This window comes from Prunus avium, chromosome 6 (assembly GCF_965620075.1).
Source record: "Prunus avium chromosome 6, drPruAviu1.hap1.1, whole genome shotgun sequence".
Lineage (NCBI taxonomy): Eukaryota > Viridiplantae > Streptophyta > Magnoliopsida > Rosales > Rosaceae > Prunus > Prunus avium.
The window spans coordinates 28,561,968-28,582,953 of record NC_142289.1 but is presented as its reverse complement, the minus strand read 5'-3'; the positions used below and the strand labels follow the sequence as shown (position 1 = coordinate 28,582,953).

At 35.9% G+C, this 20,986-nt stretch overlaps 1 protein-coding gene and 1 pseudogene across 1 annotated transcript; both read left to right on the top strand.

Annotated features, from left to right (window-relative positions):
• Nucleotides 1-1,940: 1,940 nt before the first annotated feature.
• On the top strand, nucleotides 1,941-7,627 carry LOC110763297 (putative fatty acyl-CoA reductase 5; annotated as a pseudogene).
• An 8,256-nt stretch (nucleotides 7,628-15,883) lies between these two features.
• Nucleotides 15,884-20,353, top strand: LOC110745659 (fatty acyl-CoA reductase 3-like). The gene is made up of 10 exons (XM_021945781.2): nucleotides 15,884-16,125; nucleotides 16,243-16,346; nucleotides 16,454-16,656; nucleotides 16,772-16,872; nucleotides 17,918-18,116; nucleotides 18,311-18,472; nucleotides 19,046-19,127; nucleotides 19,216-19,482; nucleotides 19,579-19,706; nucleotides 19,981-20,353. Exons 1-10 carry the CDS (start codon nucleotides 16,047-16,049, stop codon nucleotides 20,135-20,137), a joined length of 1,482 nt encoding a protein of 493 aa, XP_021801473.1. The 5' UTR covers nucleotides 15,884-16,046; the 3' UTR covers nucleotides 20,138-20,353.
• The last annotated feature ends 633 nt before the right edge of the window (nucleotides 20,354-20,986 follow it).

Genomic DNA, 20,986 nt, shown 5'->3' with positions numbered 1-20,986 from the left:
AGGAGCTCTTCTTAAATTGTATATACGACTTTTGAGGAAACACCTTACTTCGATATTGGGGAAATCGAGGAATTAACAATTGTTAGTGACGCAAATCAGCTTTAACGGAGAGGTTCCTCAAATACTGCTAATTTGACAGATACCTTTGTGAGATGAATTTTGTATTTCAATGATTCGATTAATTTATCGTTTAGGTATTCATTCAAAGATTGTTTTTGTTAAAAATTACTTGATTCCGAAATCATTTGACCACTCAATTTAATGGTTGTCATTTTAGTGTTTTCTTGAAGCACCGTATTCGTCTATTTGATTTGCCACAATTAAATATCTTAATGATTTTTAATTTGTCTAACTTTTGGCAAGAATGATTTGTGAATGAAGACTTTGAAAATAGACTTTTCAGGTTATTTAAATAAAATTTGTAGTGGACTTGAAAATGTGTCTCTAAAATAACATTGTTTGAACGATCCCTTAAATAAAATTATTTGAATAATTCCTTAAATAAAATAGATGATTCAAATACTTGAATTGGTATGATTCGACCTATTGTCAAAGATCAATCCCAAACCTAAGACCATCTTCAACCCATGAGGGGCTAAACCCAAATTTTCCCCCTCCAAAGAGTGACTATTTGGGTTTTGCCCGGACTCAAATCGTTTTTTCTCTCAACCCTTCGGACTCAAATTTTAAGTCCAAAAAGTGACTATGTGGGCCCAATCGATACTATTTGATTTTTTTTTTTATTTTTTTTAAAGGAGACAGCCAAAGCCCAACGGCTCTCTCACCTAGTGCTGACACGTGGCCCATGCCACAAACAAGCCCATCAGAACATGTGACTAGCGCGGGTCCCACTATTTTTCAGAAGCACATGGGCTCTGCCACCTCAGCGTGGGGTCCAATGAATAGTATTGGGTCCATGCAATACTTGGACCCATATTTGGGTCCAAATTTGGATTTTCCCAAATTTTTGGTCCTTCATTTTCTTGGGTTGGAAGAGATTTGGGGCAATATTTTGAGTTTGAGGCCTTGCATTGGAGATGGCCTAACAGATCATTCCTTTTTTTATTTTATTTTTTACACGAAGTATATGGGATATAATCAACGTATTTCACCATGAGAATATGGAAGCAACATATAAGCACATGCACACAAAAATACATTAACGAATCTATAATAAGGCAGGACGGCTGGACTGGACCTTCTCTAGTAACAATATCAATCACAAAAATTGGCAGGAACTATGAATGGGCTACCTAAAATTTTTAGCTTAAAATTTAATGATTTTTTTTTTCTTAAAAATTTATTGTTCCTGTAGTTTTTAATAAATAAAAGTATATAATATTCATATAAATTATAGCTTCATTGACTAATTTCTAATAAAACTTTATCATAAAGAGAAAAAAAATACATATTAAGAGCAACAACAAAAAAATACATATTATCAAAATGAATGTGTGAGTAGGTTGTGCTCTTTTACTTGCTTGGTTATGATGTAAAATTATAATATAATAACACATACCAACAACAAAAGCAATTTACTTTATAAAGACTAAATCTGACGTTTGCAGTTGGAATATTTCTGTTAAATACAAAGTGCAAAAATATAAATAATTAGATTAAGATATTGTACCCTTTTTAAAACCCTCTTCCCCACCAGGATGTAGCAGAGAAAAGAATATTTTATTAAACACCGCAAAAAAAGCAACAAAGAATAAAAATAAACTGAAAACAAATAATATTTCCCTCTTTTAATTCGGATAGATTGTAATCCCCCATCTACTATACATCTATGTATATAATAACTGTGTGATCAAGGTAGTTTAGTTCTATATAAACCCAACAAAAAACTTTTGAATTCATCCAAAACAACATCTAACCTGTAATTCTTCTCAACCAAGAATTTCCCTCTCTATCACTTTGAATTTTTTATTCTGAGTTCAATGGGGTCGGGAAGCATACTGAAATATCTGCAGAATAAGACCATTTTATGTTGGCGAGTAGAATATATCATATTCTATTTGGGTTTTATTTATTTTTTCCTTTTGTATAGATATTATGTAATTAGGATTCCACTTATTTCCTAATTAAACCCTACTATGGTTTGTAACCTGTATTATAAATACCTCCTTTCGGAGAATGAAATATATCTGAAAATATTCTACCCATATTGTTTGACTTGGCATCAGAACTGACTTTCTGGTGACCTGTGTGTGTTGTGCCCACCCGTGTTCTACTGTGTGCCCTAATTTCTTTTAGGGTTCTTGTGTCTGTGCCTTTGCCGTGTTCCGCTGTGTGCTATGTCGTGTTTGTGCCTCTACTGTGTTCGTGCATCTGCCTCTACTGTGTTTGTGCCTTGTGCTCTGTCGTGTTCGTGCTTCTACTGTGTTCGTGCATCTACCTCTACTGTGTTTGTGCCTCTGTTGTCTTCGTGCATCTGTTATATTTGTGTCTGTGCTGTGATTTGTTGTATACTCTGCGTGATTTGTTGAGTTTCTGCTACAATCATGGGTGATAATTCCATTGTTGGTGCTGTTGCTGCTTCTGCAAATTTGCGTGTTTCTGACTCTATTCCAGGTACTGGCTCTAATACTTGGATAATTGACACTGGTGCTTCTGATCATATGACTTATAATGCTAAATTTTTTGATGAGTTGTCTAGTAACACCCGTGACCCATACATAACTAGTGATAATGGTTTGCCCTCTCCAATTACTGGCGAGGGCACCATTTCTCTCACCCCAACTCTGTCCTTGTCTCGTGCGTTATTAGTTCCCAATATCTATTGTAACTTGTTATCTGTTGGTCGCTTACTTGATACACTTAATGCTTCTGCTACTTTCTATCCTACCCATTACTCTTTTCAGGATCTCAAGACTCACGAGGTGATTGGGCATGGTAAACGGATAGGGGGGTTGTATTATTTGACATTACCTTCTGCACCAGTTCGTGATCGTGTCGTTAATACTGTTCAACATTGCAGTGTCAAAGACAAACAGCAAATTTGGTTATGGCATCGTCGCTTGGAACACCCGTCATTTGGCTACCTTAAGCGTCTGTTTCCATCTTTATTCCGCTCCTGTGATGAATCTAGCTTCAAATGTGAGACTTGTGTAATGGCCAAGAGTCACCGTACTGTTTTTCCCTTAAGTAATAATAAAGCTGCCTTGCCTTTTGAGTTAGTCCATTCTGATGTATGGGGTCCTGCTCGTGTGACTTCAAATGGTTTCCGTTGGTTTGTTACGTTTATTGATGACTGCACTCGCTTAACATGGGTGTATTTGATGAAGAATAAACATGATGTTGCCTCTATTCTCCCTGATTTTTGTGCCATGGTGTCTACTCAGTTTCATGCTCATGTTAAAGTTTTTCGGACCGATAATGGCGGTGAATATGTGAATCATACATTGAATCAGTTCTTTCGTGATCACGGTATCATTCACCAAACTACCACTCCATTCACTCCTCAACAGAATGGCGTGTCTGAAAGAAAGAATCGTCAGTTACTTGAAGTTGCCTGCTCTCTTATGTTGGATATGTATGTTCCCCATTATCTTTGGGGACATGGTGTCTTGGCCGCGGCCTACTTGATTAACCATACTCCTAGTCGGGTTCTTGATTTCAAGATTCCACTTGATGTGTTGTGTGCTCTTACTCCTCCGGTTTCGGTCTCTAAGTTACCTCCGAAGGTGTTTGGGTGTGTTGCGTATGTTCATGTCTACTCCCATCAACGGAGTAAACTTGATCCTTGTGCTCTCCACTGCGTCTTCATTGGTTATTCTACTACTCAGAAGGGTTATAAGTGTTATCACCCGCCTACTCAGAAGGTACATGTCACTTTGGATGTTACTTTTCATGAAGAAGTACCCTACTATGTCTCTCTCTCCTCTTCAATTCAGGGGGAGAGGGGGAGTGAATTGAAGAGTTTCGAAGTGGAAAATATGGAAGTTTTTGGACCTGAAGAAGGAATTTCTGGCAAACAGGAAGCGACCGGTCGCAGGGAAGACGCGACCGGTCGCCAATGACTCTGTGATGAAAACGACCGGTTGCACATAGGAAGCGACCGGTCGCTCGCGTCGACGAGCGACAACAGTACCGATACGAGTGACGCGACCGGTCGCGAGGAAAGCCACGACTGGTCGCCAGACGAAATTGTTGGTGTTTTCGAGCCTCTCTCAGAAGGACATAACAGTGATATTGGCGACTCTCGTACAGATGAAATTGATAATAGACCCCCCTCTGCCCTGCCATTGCCTCAATCAAGTTGTGATAATGAGGTACTTTCTAGTGATGTGCCTACCTATTCTTTGCCCCCACGTATTACCCGTGGGAAACCTAAAGTGCAATATTCTCCTGATATACATGTCAAGTCTAAATATCCCATTAACCATTATATGTCAACTCATCGTTTATCTAAGTCATGTGCATCATATTTGTGTCAATTATCTAGTGTATGTGTGCCAACTAAGTTGCAGGATGCTCTATCTGATCAAAATTGGGTAGATGCAATGTATGTTGAGATGGAAGCCTTGAACAAGAATGCTACTTGGGAGTTAGTTCCTTTACCAAAAGGAAAAAAGGCAGTTGGGTGCAGATGGGTGTTTACTTTGAAGCACAAGGCTGATGGTTCCATTGACTATTACAAGGCAAGATTGGTAGCAAAATGGTATACTCAGACATATGGAGTGGATTACACAGAGACTTTTGCTCCAGTAGCTAAGCTCAACACTGTACGCGTACTCTTATCCTTAGCTGCTAACCGTGACTGGCCGCTGCTACAATTTGATGTCAAAAATGCATTCCTTCATGGTGACCTCAAGGAAGAAATATATATGGATCCTCCGCCAGGTATCCCTGTGACTTCTAAGGAGGGTGTAATGTGCAAGCTACGGAAATCCTTGTATTGATTAAAGCAGTCTCCAAGAGTGTGGTTTGGAAGATTTGCTGCATCGATGAAGAAGTTTGGGTATGTGCAAAGTAACTCTGATCATACTTTGTTTCTGAAGCGTCATAAAGGTAAATTGACGGCTTTAATTATTTATGTTCATGATATGATTGTGACTGGAGATGATCATGTAGAGATATAGAGTCTTCAGAAGTATCTGGCTTCTGAGTTCGAGATGAAATCATTGGGTGATTTAAAGTATTTTCTTGGGATTGAAGTTGCCAGATCTAAACATGGTATTTTTCTATCCCAAAGAAAGTATGTTTTGGATTTACTTGCAAAAACTGGAATGTTGGATTGTAAACCAATTGATACCCCTAGTGAGCAGAATCATAAGTTGGGGATATATCCCGATCAAGTTCCGACTGATAAAGAACGTTATCAACGACTTGTGGGGAAATTGATTTATTTAGCTCATACCCGTCCGGACATTGCGTATGCTGTAAATATAGTGAGTCAATTTATGCACTCTCCTAGTGTGGATCATATGGGGGCTGTGACTTGTATTTTAAGGTATCTGAAAGTAACTCCTGGCAAGGGGTTAATTTTCTCCAAGTATGGCCATACGAATGTAGAAGGGTATACAGATGCTGATTGGGCAGGTTCAGCCACAGATAGGCGTTCGACATCTGGGTATTTTATGTTTGTGGGTGGCAATCTTGTTACGTGGAGGAGCAAGAAACAAAATGTGGTGTCTAGATCTAGTGCTGAGGCCGAGTATCGGGGAATGGCCCATGGTGTATTTGAGTTACTATGGTTGAGGAGATTGTTGAAAGACCTTGGTTTTGGGCCTAATAAACCCATGGATTTATATTGTGACAATACGGCTGCGATTGCAATTGCTCATAATCCTGTACAACATGACCGTACAAAACATGTGGAGGTTGATCGAAATTTCATTAAAGAAAAGTTGGATGCGGAGATTGTGTCCTTCCCCTTCATCCGTTCAGAGTATCAGTTAGCTGATGTTCTTACGAAAGCTGTTTCTACAAGTATCTTTCTCAACTCGCTTGACAAGTTGGGCATGCGTGACGTCTTTGCTCCAACTTGAGGGGGAGTGTTGGCGAGTAGAATATATCCTATTCTATTTGGGTTTTATTTATTTTTTCCTTTTGTATAGATATTATGTAATTAGGATTCCACTTATTTCATAATTAAACCCTATTAGGGTTTGTAACCTGTATTATAAATACCTCCTTTCGGAGAATGAAATATATCTGAAAATATTCTACCCATATTGTTTGACTTTTTAGTTACTGGAGCCACTGGCTTCCTTGCAATGGGTACTCTCTCTCTCTCTCTCTCTCTCTCTCTCTCTCTCTCTCTCTCTCTCTCTCTCTCTCTCTCTCTCTGTAACTTAATTACTTGCAAATATATGCATGCAGTATTTGTGGAGAAAATACTAAGGGTTCAGCCAGATGTGAAGAAGATTTATCTCCTGTTAAGAGCTTCTGATACCAACTCAGCCAGGCATCGCATGCATAATGAGGTTTACAAATGAATATAAATGCAGAACTGCCACATGAAACAACGGCACTCGCGTTTTCATGAGCAGGCAATAGCCAACATTTATTTGACAATTTACTTCTTCTCTCTAAATTAAAGATCATAGGGAAGGAGTTGTTCAGCGTTCTCAGAGAGGAATGGGGGATGGATTTTGATTCCTTTATATCAGAAAAAGTTGTCGCTCTCCCGGGATACGTAAGCTTCGAAAATTTGGAGGTGAAAGATTTCAAATTGAGGGAAGAAATGTGCAATGAAATACAGATTATATGTAATTCTGCAGTAACCACCGAATTTGATTAGAGGTAATCTATAATGCACGATGCACACACGACTTTACTTAATTATGTGTAGATATATAATATTGTGTATATTTGCGTTGCGTGTAGATATGATATTTCATTGGGCGTCAATACATTTGGAGTTCTGCACATCCTGAGCTTTGCAAAGAAGTGTTTCAAACCAGAGATACTTGTGCATGTATCAACAGGTTACTGTTGCTTTCTTTTTCAACTAATGTTTTGGACACCTGTAGTTATTTATTTCTTTTTGTAACAGGACACCGAAAATTTGTACTGAAATCTTCTTTCAATATTAAAATATATATCACTAAGAATTGGAATCTCATTCTACTTTCGTCTATGTAACTCAGATATTTGCAATCATACTTGTAAAGTTGTAGTTATTGTGAAATCTAAGTGCATATACAAAATCACATTAATGTCTGATTAATTGTTAGAAATATCACATGTTAAGCATATGTAGAAGGTTTTCAGAATTAAAAGAAATATCCAAATTATTAGCCTAATGATTATAATACGATACATGGCCTTTACGTCAATTAATTTTACCGGAATGTGATTTTGACCCAATTATAATCATCACTAGCATATGTGAATTAGGCTAGTTGGCTAAGGCAGTGTGACTTCTTGCATCCGAGTTCGATCCCCGTCTCCACACATCAGAGTAGGGCGGAGCCATTAGGAGAATATAATTAATTACTACGTTAGCATCAAAATATATTTTCTGTTTTAAACTTCATTTTCATTATTTTGTTTTTTGCTAAATTTCATCTTCGTATATTAAATTTCACGTACATACACTGACCGTAAATGCCTTCCAGCTTATGTGTGTGGGGAAAATGCATACTTGCCGATCCTGTACCAGTACTTGATTTGGTGATTTTAAATTTCACGACTCGATTCTTCACGCTTACTTACTAGTAATGGAAATGACAAGAAAGGGAATGATTTCCATTGACTTCCTTTGTGTTTTACTTACACATAAGGAAACATTAAATATGCGAGTCTCATCTAAATTATTTTAATGTGACGTGTCAATTTTCAAACCTTTGTGTTTTACTTACTACCACGTTTTCTTTATAAAATGTAAAACTAAAGGATGATTCTACTTTTGAGATTTTGCAGATTCCCGTTGACGTGTCAATTTTCAAACCTTTGTGTTTTACTTACTACCATCCTCCAGTACTTCAGATACATTAGGTTTTTGTTGGCTTATTTTGTATTTGAAGAGTATGTTTTTGCTAACAGAGGTTGAAGATGAAGAAGAATCTAGAAGCTTCATGAAGATTTAGAGAAAAATCTGAGATTTCTATTATCACTTTTCTGAATAAATGTTGACACAGCAAAGGTTACATTTATGCTACAGACTTAGCTTACACACTAATGCAAAACACGTGAGTCTGTTTAAACAGGCTACCAACAATGCCCCGTCATCTTATCCATTAGCCAAACATCCGCCCTCAATCTCAGCTGGGTTACCTAGTCTGGGATTACTACAATAAGGGCCGGCATTGGGCTGAAAGGGCGATGGCCATGGGCCTCCAATTAAGAGGGGCACAAAAGAAATTTATATTATATATATTAGGGGTGGGCACGGTTCGGTACGGTACGGTATTGGGCTCGTACCGCTACCGATACCGGAAATTAAAACCGGTATGGTTCGGTATGGGATTATGGTTTGCCAAAGTTGGTACCGTACCATACCATACCGAATCGGTATCGGTATGGTACGGTACCATTTCGGTATTCAAAATGACAAAACTCATAAATGAACCAATTAAATATTCAACCTATGAATTCACCAAAGATTCAAAGATTCAACAAATTCAACATCCAAATTCTAATCAACCAAATTAATATACATCAACAAATTCAATATCCAAATCAACCAAATCAATATCCAAATCAACCAAATCAATATTCATCAACAAATTCAACATCCAAATCCTAATCAACCACTGTGGTGGTGCTGATGTTGCCGTTGAAGAAATAGCAAGTCCATTGTTCTCCTTATGCTTGCTTGATTGAGACTGTATGACAAGAATTAACAAAATCAAAATAAACCCCAATCATTTCAGTTTCTGCTTCACATGCATTCTTTCCAACATATTTAATCAATTCAGCAACAATTCATCAATTCAGCAACAATTTCATCAAAATAAATGTAGATATTGTCCTAATTCATCAATTCAGCAACAATTCATAAATACCGAACCCAACATACATATATCTAGGGATGGGCATACATAAATACGACACAAATATATCTAGGGTTGGGCATCTATTTAGCAACAATTCATAAATATGCCAATTCATCATTCATCAATTCAGCAACAATTCATAAATTCCAGACATCAATTCATCAATTCATCAATTCATCAATGCAAATCAAAAGCTTATTATCAAAAGTTTCAATTCCAGCCAGAGAATTTGTTGAACATAAACTTACCATTTGAGTTTGAGTCTTCGATTTGGGGCTTCCAGTTCCAGATAGAGAGAGTGATCGAGAGGAGCAGGCTTCGTCGATTTGGGGCTTCCAGACAGATTGACAGATCAACAGGTCATCAATTTGGGGCTTCAAAGACAGAGAGAGAAAGATCGAGAGAATGAGACAGACAGAGATCGAGAGAGAGAGAGACTGAGATCGAGTCGAGAGAGAGAAACAGAGATTGAATCGAGAGTGGGACAGAGATCGAGAGATCGATCAAATTCGAGAGATTGAGTGAGTGAGACAGAGATCGTGAGAGTGAGAGAGTGAGAAAGAGACAGAGATCCAAGGGTTTGGCCTGGTTCGATCGATCAAGGGCGACTGAGAAAGATCGAGAGTTTGATAGAAAGAGAGAGCTGGCTGGGAGTGGGAGGAGAGTTTGAGAGTCTGGGTCTGAGTGAGAGAGATCGAGTGTTGTCGAGAGTGAAAAAACTTGCGTGTATTTTTGTTTAGGGTTACTATTCGGTACGGTACGGTGGCATACGGTGGCTAATATTTGATACCGCACCCGTGTCATACAAGTGTGGTACGGTACGGTATGATACCGTTTTAATTCGGTGGGAGTTCGGTACGGTATTATATGGTATGGTATGACACGGTATTGACACGGTTTCAGTATATACGGTATAGATGCCCAGCCCTAATATATATACACCAAGCGTCTAACCTATAAAAAATAAATAAATAAAAACAAGCTAAAATTAAATGAGTAAAACACGATTCCTCTTCCTAGAAGAAACGCGCTTCCTCTTCGCCACACTTTCCTCTTTCCAGAAGACTTTGGTTGTCCTACTCCTAGTTTCTCCATGGAACATGCTCTCTATTTAATCCACCATGTTATTCTTTGTTCTCTCGTTCTCTCTTCAATCTATTATTTTCAGTTTCTCACAATTTTTCTTTTTGATCTTTGTCTTTGAGATTGATGGTGACCAAGAGAAGAGGAGTATAAGAATTTGAAAAGGCAATCAGATTTATGAATTTTTCTTTATATTTTTTCCTATCCAGCGAACTTTTTTCCCACCGTAAACCCTATATACTGGTCTCTGTTGAGTTTTATTCTTGCTTTTCCTTCCACTGATTGTTGTTGGGGCTTGGCCTCTATCTTTTGTTAGGTGGTTTGTTGATTCTCTTCATTGGTTTGAGCACCTTTTGGCCCAAAAAAAACAAGCTACTTTAGAACTTATTGTCAAATAATAGGTTGTTTTGTTGAATGTTAGAAGCTATCTGACTATGTATGGACCTAAATATGATTTTTTTTTTTTTTTTAATTTAAATTTTATGATTCATGTACTTTGCTTTGTTAGAATGAAATTATTATGTTTAAACCAACAAGAATGAATGAGAAAAGTTTTTTTTTCTTTTCGTATTAAGCTTTATTGTATATCAAGGAGGGGCCTCATTTGATTTATCGCCTAGGGTCGGCCCTGGCTACAATTTCTTGCAAAGAGAGGACCATGTAATCCTTCTATGAAGACAGTTGTTCATTTGTATGTATGTACTGCACAATAAGATCTTTGAGCTGACCATGCTCCCCTACAAAGTGAAAATCAATATTGAGGTGCTTGATCCTAGAGTGATAAACATAATTTGAACTTAGAGCCAAGGCAGACAGATTGTCACAATGCATTAAAGGAGGCTCTGGCAAGAACTCATGTAAATCAGCTAAAACCTGTCGAATCCATACAACGTCAGCAGCAGTATTAGCTAAAGCACAATACTCTTCTTTTGTAGAACTTCAAGCTATTGGTCCTGGTTTCTTTGACTGCCAAGAGACTGGATTATGACCAAGAAACACAATCTTGGAATAAACGGATCTCCAGCCCAATCAACATTGTTATAAGCTGTCAACTACATTGGACCAGAAGAAAATGTGATGCCATATTGAAGTGTGCCTTGAATATATCATAAAATTCTTTTCACAAGATAGAAAAGAGACTCTGTAGGATTTGAAATGTATTGGCACATAGTGTTTACTGCATAAGCAATATCAAGCCTTGTGAATGTCAATTACTGTAAAGCTCCTACCAAACTGCGAAACAAAGTTGAATCCTTCAAAGGTTCACCATTTGTTGTCAGAATTTGAGAATGAGGTTTGCAGGTGTTAAGCATGCCTTGCAACTACTCATGCCTGCTTTAGCTAACAATTCTTTTGCATATTTATATTCGTTAGCAAAGATAGTTCTTGTGGATGTATAAGAGATTTAGAGTCCGAGAAAGTAAGTATGTAATCCCATATCTTTAAGTTCAAATAATGAGGCCAAATTCTCAATAGTTGCTTGAACAAGAGCTGTATTTGAGCATGTCACAATAATGTCATCCATATAGAGCGATAAAACAATGACATCTGAAACTTTATGCTTAATGAACAAACTAGGATCAGAAGTGAGGTGCTTTATATAAACGTGAGAAACAACTCCTTACAATGAGGATGAAAGATTGGAGAAATTAGAGAGCATAGGAAGAGTCCTGCAACTTTGCTAGGGTTTTATTATTTCTTCCTTATGTCTTTGCTTATTGCGAATTCTATGACTATGTGTAACTAAGTTTCTTTTGATAGGGCATGATGCAACCCTAGTATGATAATCTAGTTTTCTTATTTTGCATATCTTTTGATTGCCGTTTGATGTTGGATTCTTAATCACTCTGCTTAATAACTTGATTGATTTTCTTTATGCTTGATCTGTTGAGTTGTATTCTAGCTAGTATTCCTTTAGCTTCCTTGCCAACTTTGTAATAGGACATGTAATCTATTTCTCAAGCTTAAGGTTATTAGACTAGGTTAAATTTGTATCTAGTTGTTTTCCTTTGACTGTGTTCATCAATTGCTCAACATAATCAAGGAATGCCAAAGATAAATTTTGCATTACATTCATTAGAATGCATTAGGTTATGACAGTCAACTTGTATATGTTTGACTAGTCATCTTTTGTGCATCATGAGGTCTACCAGCTCATTTCATTTTCCAGCTGGGTCCTAACGAATTTTGTCTTATTCTCTGATATTCTCTTGATGCCATTTGTCTATTTCAAACCAAGGAATTTTGGGTAAACGGTCCCTTCATTCCTTTTGGAGCCATCACTTCAGTAAAAGGGTGTTTGAGAGGTTGTGAGTTTCTCCTCCTTTGCTATCCTCTTCTTTGGAGTGATTTCTCCATCTTTTCATAAATGAGTTTTTCAACTTGATTTTGAAAACTGCTTTGAAAGATGAAATCTGCATCTAGCTAAATCAAACACATTCTTATATAAATTTAGGTCAGATTCTAAATTGATTTCTTCAAGAGTATGGTTTCTTGAAGAAATTGATCATTTCATTTTGAATCCAAATTTCTCGTTCTTGTTTGGAGTTGAGTTGTGTGAGCTGGTGCCATGGGATGAACGAGCTGAGGAGGAAGCTGCCATTGCCATGAAGAACTAGCTACAAGCTTGGCTAAGTTTGGAAAAGAAGATTGCTAAATAGACCTAGGTTTCTTTTAGCTTGCTTGTGATTTCTCTGTAAGAACCTTCTTTGCTTAGTAGATTGCCTGGTCAGATGATGACTCTCAATTTTTCCCAATGATGGGTTTCTGAGTGAACAATTTTCTGGCTTTGTTGTTCATGTTTTTATGGTGTTGTGTTCTTGCTGTTGACTAGTCATCATCTGAATGTTGCTATATATATATGATCTTGATGTATTCACACACACTACTCACCTTAGTTGTTGCTAGCACAGGGGATACCTAGATTGACAAGTTCTTCTGAGTGCCTAAGTTGTCACTAGTGATCTTCTAGGTTTGCAGGTATTGGTTGTTTCGTCTGTATGTGTGATTGTTGCTAGTTTATGAGTAATAGTTGACTAGTCATATTGATCTCAGGTTAAGTTAAGATTTGTGTAGTTGGTAAGTCTTTAGAATAACCTTTAATTTACCCATCTTCACCTAAGTATCAATTTCATGATCACCATCTAGATTTTTAATTGAGTTTATCTGATGAAAATTAGAGTAAATACCATACTTAATTTGAGGCTTGCTTCTTGAATACAATGTGTAATTCTTCTAGCTAGGGTAATTACCATACTCCTAGGGGTTACATGCTTGTTAGAGTTTTTCACTTATCTTAATTAATGAGTTTCTATATGTTGATATTTGACTTAAATACCATAGGTGAATTGCATGTAGAAATTTTTGGGTTTCCCTAAATACCATAGGTAATTCATGAAAAAGGAAAACTAAGCGGCAACATCAATTGAATTAATTAATAGGTACGTAATAATAGGCTAGATCAGATTACTATTGGTAAATTCATTGTCCATGTGCTTTCATCAGTTTGAATTTCTCATCTTTGTGTGCTTTGACTTATTATTTATTTTGTTTTTTAATTTTTGGTTGTTTTAGTTAATTGAATCGCTCATTCAAAAACCCCCCTTTGTGCTTATGTGAATAAGCTACATGTTTAATTTCTTGTTTATATTAATTAAAGTAGTTATAGTTCTTTGTAAAGTAAATTAGGTTAAAATCAATCCTCGTGGGAATGACCTCATGCTTACCTTGCTAAATTGTGATTGACCTTCTGCACTTACGAAGTATAAGTTGTGTTTAGAAAAATCTTTGTTTTCAGGTTATTTAAAATTCACAACAGAATCTTCTGTTGAGTTTTTCATGACTCGCTGAATAAGTTAGTCATGCGAGATATGTGCATACACCAACTTGAAATGGAGTGTTGGTGTGAGTTATTACTTACTTTTCTTGCAACTTTTCATGTTGTTTGGTAGATTGATATTGGTGAATTCGCATGTGGCAATGGCACGACCGCGTGGGCGACAATAGGAAGTTTGGTTCAATGGATATGACACTTGAACTGTTGGGATTTTTTTTCCATTTTTCAAATCGAAGTTATAATTTTACGTGCAGACAGAAGTGAGACACGTCAAAGAAAAATAAGATAAGATCCAAATAAGGATAGGAGAAGTTTAGTCCTCCTTGAAATGGCAAATAAATTAAGAATAGAAGGAGGTGGGCCTTTTACCCAAATTGTAAGGAACTTTGATGGTGTCTAGTGGAGATTGTGGGGTAAGCCTAAGGTAGGCTATTAAAGATACACGTTTGATAACTATTTTATTTTTTATTTTTTATTTTTATTTTTTTACGCTAAAGTAGAGCGAAAAATGAGGAAAATGAGAGTCGTAATGGGAGTGAAGATGAGATTGAGAGAGAGAGGATGTGATGGTAAGATGGAAGGAATGAGTAACAAAAGTGAAAACAAAAACTTGATATTGAAGATAATTTCAAATAGATTTCAATTTTTAGTTTTTGTTTTCACTTTTGTTACTCCTCTCTCCCATTTTCACTCATTCTCATTTTCATTCTCCCTCTTTTTCCTCTATATTTTAGCACAAAAAATAAAAAATAAAAACTAAAATTAAAATGGCTATCAAACGGGCCCTAATATGTCATAATTTTTTTTTGAGGGGATTTTATCTTTGGTACCCCATCTAACCAAATTTCCAAAGCCCTCCCTTTCGTGTTTAATGTTTTTTTTCTTAAAATAAGTTTTAAAATATTATTGACGGACTGATTAGGGCCTGAATCAGATATTTACATTTGTTGGTAAAGAACACTGTCGGATTAGAAGCCTTTAAAAAATCATTAATTTAGCTTGAGTGACTTATGTCTTAAACATTTCGTGGTTGGGCTTCCTTGGAAATATGTGATGAGTATATTTTGTTTCTTTGATTTTTTTTTATGCGTATACATTTAATCAAGAAAAACTAACGAGGGAAGAAAAAAATATACATAAAAAGGGAGAGTGGGTTGAGAGTGATGACAAAAAATAATAAATTAATTGCTGGGTTGATTGGCAGGTGATAGATAAAACCTAGGGGTTAACTATAAGTTGAAGACAAGATGCGAGAGTACACACCTCCGTAGAACATTCTCAACTATGTGAAGTAAACCATTTGTCTACAGGTAACCTTTATGTATTGAAAAGGGCTATCTTTTAAATAATAAAAGTCAGACAGTACTACCCACACTCTACATATTGTTACCATTAAGTAATTTATACGTATATGTTAGGGTTTCCTTACTATTGAGGGAATTTTCGAATAATTTTATTCGCTGGACATCTTGTGGGATCTGCTACGTACGAATGTTATTTCAATGATTTGAATTAACGTTTATTTTTCAAGTACTCATGCATAGATGATTCTTTGCAAAAAAAAAAAACAGGAAAAAAATAGACAAATTAACGTTTAGTATTAAACCCTAAATGTTATCTTTAAGGAAAACCTTAACAATAGACAGTTCTGATTATTAAAATATAAGACGAAGTAGACCCTAGGGTGTCTCAGTTGAAACTAGCTATATATGGTATAGGCCATCAGAAAAAATGGCAACGCACCTAACCTTTGTCATTGTCCAAGATATCTATTTTCTTAAGCATTCGTTTGTTTTGGGTGACCTAGTCGTTGCAGTAAAAAATGCATTATTACATAGTTACAACCTAGTTTAGCAAGAGAATTTTAAATTTTTACCGAATTACAGGAAAGGTTTGGATTTCATCGAAATGATACTCTTCGGACAATTGTGATTTGCTTATATTTATTTTAATATAAACCAAACTCTTGAACTTATCTCAGACAAAGCATCAAAACTTTAGTTAAGTACACTCCACCAAGTGTTCCCACTATCATTCTCAATGCTGGGAAGTCTCCTAAATTTTAGTTTAAAATACAGATCAACCCAGACTTCCTTCTCAACTTTCAAAATACTTCTCTCTCTCTCTCTCTCTCTCTCTCTCTCTCTCTCTCTCTCTCTCTCTCTCTCTCATTTCACCAAATGGAGTTGAAGAGCATACTTGCATATCTTCAGAACAAGACCATTTTGGTTACTGGAGCCACTGGCTTCGTTGCAATGGGTATACCATCTCTCTCTCCCTATCCCTATCCCTCTCCCTCTACCATGACGCGGTGTTCCCTCTCTACCTTGATGTGGTGTTATTAATCGTAACTTTATTTTATAATTATTCATGCAGTATTTGTGGAGAAAATACTAAGGGTTCAACCAGATGTGAAAAAAATCTTTCTTCTTTTAAGAGCTTCCAATACCAACTCAGCCACGGATCGCATGCAAAATGAGGTTTATATTTCAATACCATTATTATTAAAGACAATGCTATTGCATTTTCATGTACTTTGGAATTACTGGTCAAATAATTTTATTAATATATTTTCATAAAAATTAAGATCATAGGAAAGGAGTTGTTCAGAGTTCTCAGGGACAAACATGGTGCGGATTTTGATTCCTTTGTGTCGCAAAAAGTTGTGGCTGTCGCGGGAGATGTAACTTCTGAAAACCTTGGAGTGAAAGACTTCAAATTGAGGGAAGAAATGTGCAATGAAACAGAAATCATACTTAATTCTGCTGCAACTACCAACTTTGATGAAAGGTGATGTATTACATCCAATTTTATATGCATTCAAAATATTGATATTCTGCAATATTTTTAACATATAATTCTCTTCAATTAATCAAACTAAACCTGTCCATATATTTGTGTGCAGATATGATATTGCGCTGGACGTCAATACATTTGGAATTCTGCATGTGGTGAGCTTTGCAAAGAAATGTTTAAAGCTAGAGATGCTTCTCCACGTATCAACTGGTTGTTTTTGTTAACGTTTTCTTTGACTAAATTTGGCTTCTTTCTTATATATATATATATATATATATATATATACAGTCCCCATCTATTGAAGGGATTCCGTGAATAATTTTATTTGAGGGACACTCTTTAGGGTTCCCTACAAATTTGTTTTCAATGATCCAAACCATCTATTTTTTAAGTCTATATTCATAGATCATCCTTGCAAAAAATTAGACAAATCGGAAACGGTTTCGATATCCAATTGTGTTCTATAAAATCAATAAACATTGTGCTTCAAGAAAATACTAAAATTTCAATAACTCAATTGAGTGGTCAAATAATATCGGATTCAAGTGATATATATAGGGAGCTTCGGTTGAGGGATCCCTCAAATTTATTTGAGGGACACCCTTGTATGGCCCACTCCATATTGTATTTTACTAATCCAAACCGTCTATTTTGTAGATATTCATATATATGTAGGGAGCTTCAGTTGAGGGATCCCTCAAATAATTTGAGGGACACCCTTGTATGGCCCACTCCATATTGTATTTTACTAATCCAAACCGTCTATTTTGTAGATATTCATTCAAAGATTCCACAAAAAATCACTTGAATTTAATATCATTTAACCACTCAATTGGATTATAGAAATTTTAGCAATTTCTTGGAGCATTGTGTTCATTGATTTTGTAGGATACAATTAGATGTCAAGACAGTTTCCAATTTGTCTAATTTTTTGCAAAGATAATCTATGAATGTCAACTTAAAAATTAGATGGTTTGGATCGTTGAAAAAAAATTAGTAGGGGATCCTAAAGGGTGTCTCTCAAATATTTGAGGGATCCCTCAATAGAAGGGTACTATATATATATATAGTTATTCTCTCATCTGGATGTCTGCACATTATTACCGTGTGGATGCCATTGTAATTAGGGAAACGTAGTTGAAAATACATAGTGTCCACACGGTAATAATGTACGGACGTCCGCATAGGAGAATTTGTGTATATATATTGGTTTTGATGTCTTTGAATTTGGTTAACTGATATGTATATTTTCCAGCTTATGTGTGTGGTGAGAGGGTAGGACTCATACCAGAGGGCTCACCTTCATTAACGGACGACATAGTAAAGGAAACCACCAAATTTGATTTCAAAGAACAAGAAAAGATCGTCGTGGAGAAGAAATTGACTGAACTAAAAGCACAAGGTGCTTCAGAAGAAGTTATTACAAGCACAATGAAGGATTTTGGCATTGAAAGGTATTGATATATCTAATTGGCCACTATGAACCCGTAATTATAACTTTGTATTTGGCCTAATTTTCCCGGGCTGAATCAAAAGGGAAAATTAGGCTGACATTATTAATAATATTTCTACATATATTGTGCCTTTGGAATTAAATTTTCTCTCATGCTAATTACTATTTGTATTTCTTTTATACAAAAATAATTAGGGCTAAACATTATGGATGGCCAAACACCTACGTATTTACAAAGGCGATGGGAGAAGTATTTCTGGGGCGCTCAAAAGATGAGCTATCTGTAGTTATCATTCGCCCAACTGTGGTTACCAGCACTTACAAAGAGCCATTTCCAGGTTGGATTCAAGGTTTTAGGTAATGAACTCTGCCTGCACCTACAAATTTTACGTTCTGAACTATCATTAACCCCTATAATTTACTACGTAAGAAAATAATATTCTTCTAAATTCCGAATTTGGTCAACTAAGAGTTTGATTTACGTCTAGTTAAAAAAATAATAATAATAACGTGAGAAACAGAGAGCAGCCATAGAGAACCGAAGTGGACTGCTGCGAGCGAGGCACACCAATTCAAAATTCTTTGTATCATATGGCCTTTCCTGATTACGTGTATCATTTTTTGTTATCAATCAGATTTGTTCGCGTCGTTGAGTTTGTTTGTAAAGTAAATCCAGTCTAATCCATTTTAAAATTCTAGATCCGTCCCTGACTAATACTCTCTATATTTGTCTCTATAGTCTTTTTAACATAAGTAGTATTTTCTTTCCATAAAAATAAAAAAAAATAAAAAAAAATTAGTATTCTCTTACCAAACTTAATTATATTCATACAAATTCTTATTTTGCTAGATTTTGAATATGAAGCATACATTGGTTGGTGCAAATACCAACTAAATTTGTATATATGTGTTTATTCTTGGTGATTACAGAACCATTGATAGCGTAATTGCCGGTTATTGTAAGGGGAAGCTCACATGCCTACTTGCTGATCCTACGACAGTATTTGATATGGTGAGTTTACACTCATATACCTATTTGTTGGTTATTTATATATGTATGTATAAGACTAAAGAAGGGTTAAATGTTTGAAATAACGCAGATTCCTGTTGACATGGTGGTAAACTCAATAATTTCAGCGATGGCAGTGAATGCAAATCAATCTTCTATTGCCATTTACCATGTGGGATCCTCATTTAGAAATCCTATAAAAATAAATGAAATTCACGATTTTGTGTTTCGGCACTTCACCAAAGATCCGTGGGTTGACAAAGATGGAAACCTTGTTAAGGTTGGCAAGTGCACAATGTTCAGCACTATGGCTACTTTCCGGATGTACATGCAAATTTGCTTCATGATACCTTTGGAGGTTTGTTCTATCACTATATGTGATCATTTATAATATCAAACTTGCTATAGTTTTTTCTCTGCTCATTAATTTCCTTTGATTTATTCTTGTTTGAAGGGATTAAAGTACGTAAACAAAGCATGTGGCCAGTATTTCCAAGATGCATACGTTAACTATAGCCGAAAACTCAAATTGGTGATGCGCTTCGTAGAGCTATACAAACCGTATATGTTATTCAAGGGCATGTACGTATACTTTACTTCTATGATTAGAGATAGAGTTTTATCATTTAATTTTAATTACATGAAGGACGGAGCCAAAGTCAAGTCTAAATTGAACTTCGCCCTCACCCCTTTTATAACCCTTTCTATATAAAAAAATGATACTATTTCACAATTAAACTAGTGATGGGCCTCATTTAAGATGGTAAAGTCGTTTATAGTTAAGTTTTAGATTTTGGCCCCTCAATTATTAAAAATTCTAGCTCCGTCATTAACAACTGATGTGTTTTGATTATAGCTTTGATGACACCAATTCGGAGGAGCTGCGAAAGGTGGCAAGTGAGAGTTACATAGATGCAAACATATTTAACTTTGATCCGAATTGCATTGATTGGGAAGACTACATTATGAATACTCACATCCATGGCCTCCGAAAGCATGTTATGGTTAAGTGATAGCCAGAAGAGTCGATAGATTGCCATTACACAATAAAATAATATTTTTGTACGCATGTGTTATAAGTTTGCAATATCCTTGTATACATGCAAACCAGCCAAAATATCAGTCAAAATACTCTCAGCTAGAACAAGATGGATGATTGTATCTGTAAACCATCGTATTGTTCATTTATTTACAGAAACTTAAACCCACCTTTTATATATACATGTCGTGTTGGATCTTGTAGCATCCATTTGTTGCTTGTGATTGAAAAATTTATTTTCAAATACTTAATTTGATAGGACATTTGTCAAAAATTATTTTATGTATTGTAACACTGCTGGATGTATAGTGATACTTTTCTTCCCAAACGGGAGCATGGGGCACTTGATTGTTTCTACATGCCTAACTTTTCCTATATCAAGGTTCAGATTGAAATTGGTACTTAGGTGACGAAGGGTTAATTTAAATGTTATTCAAACAGACACAGCAAGATTCACACACTTTAAAACTTGATCAAAGATGATTATGACTAGTCAACAACTAGTCATGAAAGCCACACTACTACAAAAATTGAAATAGACGACGGCGTTTCCCCGTCGTCTTTTTCTTTTTCAAACCGTCGTTAAAACGACAGTCGTCTTTTTGAAAGTCAAACTACGACGGTAATTCACCGTCGTCTATTATATGTAAAAACGACGGTTTTTAAAAGAACCGTCGTCTATTACATGTAAAGACGACACTTTTTCTGAAAAAACCGTCGTTATTGAATGTAAAGACGACACTTTTTTTTATAGAACCGTCGTCTATTAAATATAAAGACGACACTTTTTCTGAAAAAACCGTCGTCTATTTAATGTAAAGAC

Excerpts from the sequence above, each read along its gene's own strand:
- LOC110745659 (XM_021945781.2), top strand. The coding sequence starts at position 16,047 with ATGGAGTTGAAGAGCATACTTGCATATCTTCAGAACAAGACCATTTTG. Across the intron at positions 18,117-18,310 it reads AAGGATTTTGGCATTGAAAG|GGCTAAACATTATGGATGGC; the intron begins GTATTGATATAT and ends AAAAATAATTAG. Across the intron at positions 19,707-19,980 it reads TATATGTTATTCAAGGGCAT|CTTTGATGACACCAATTCGG; the intron begins GTACGTATACTT and ends TTTTGATTATAG.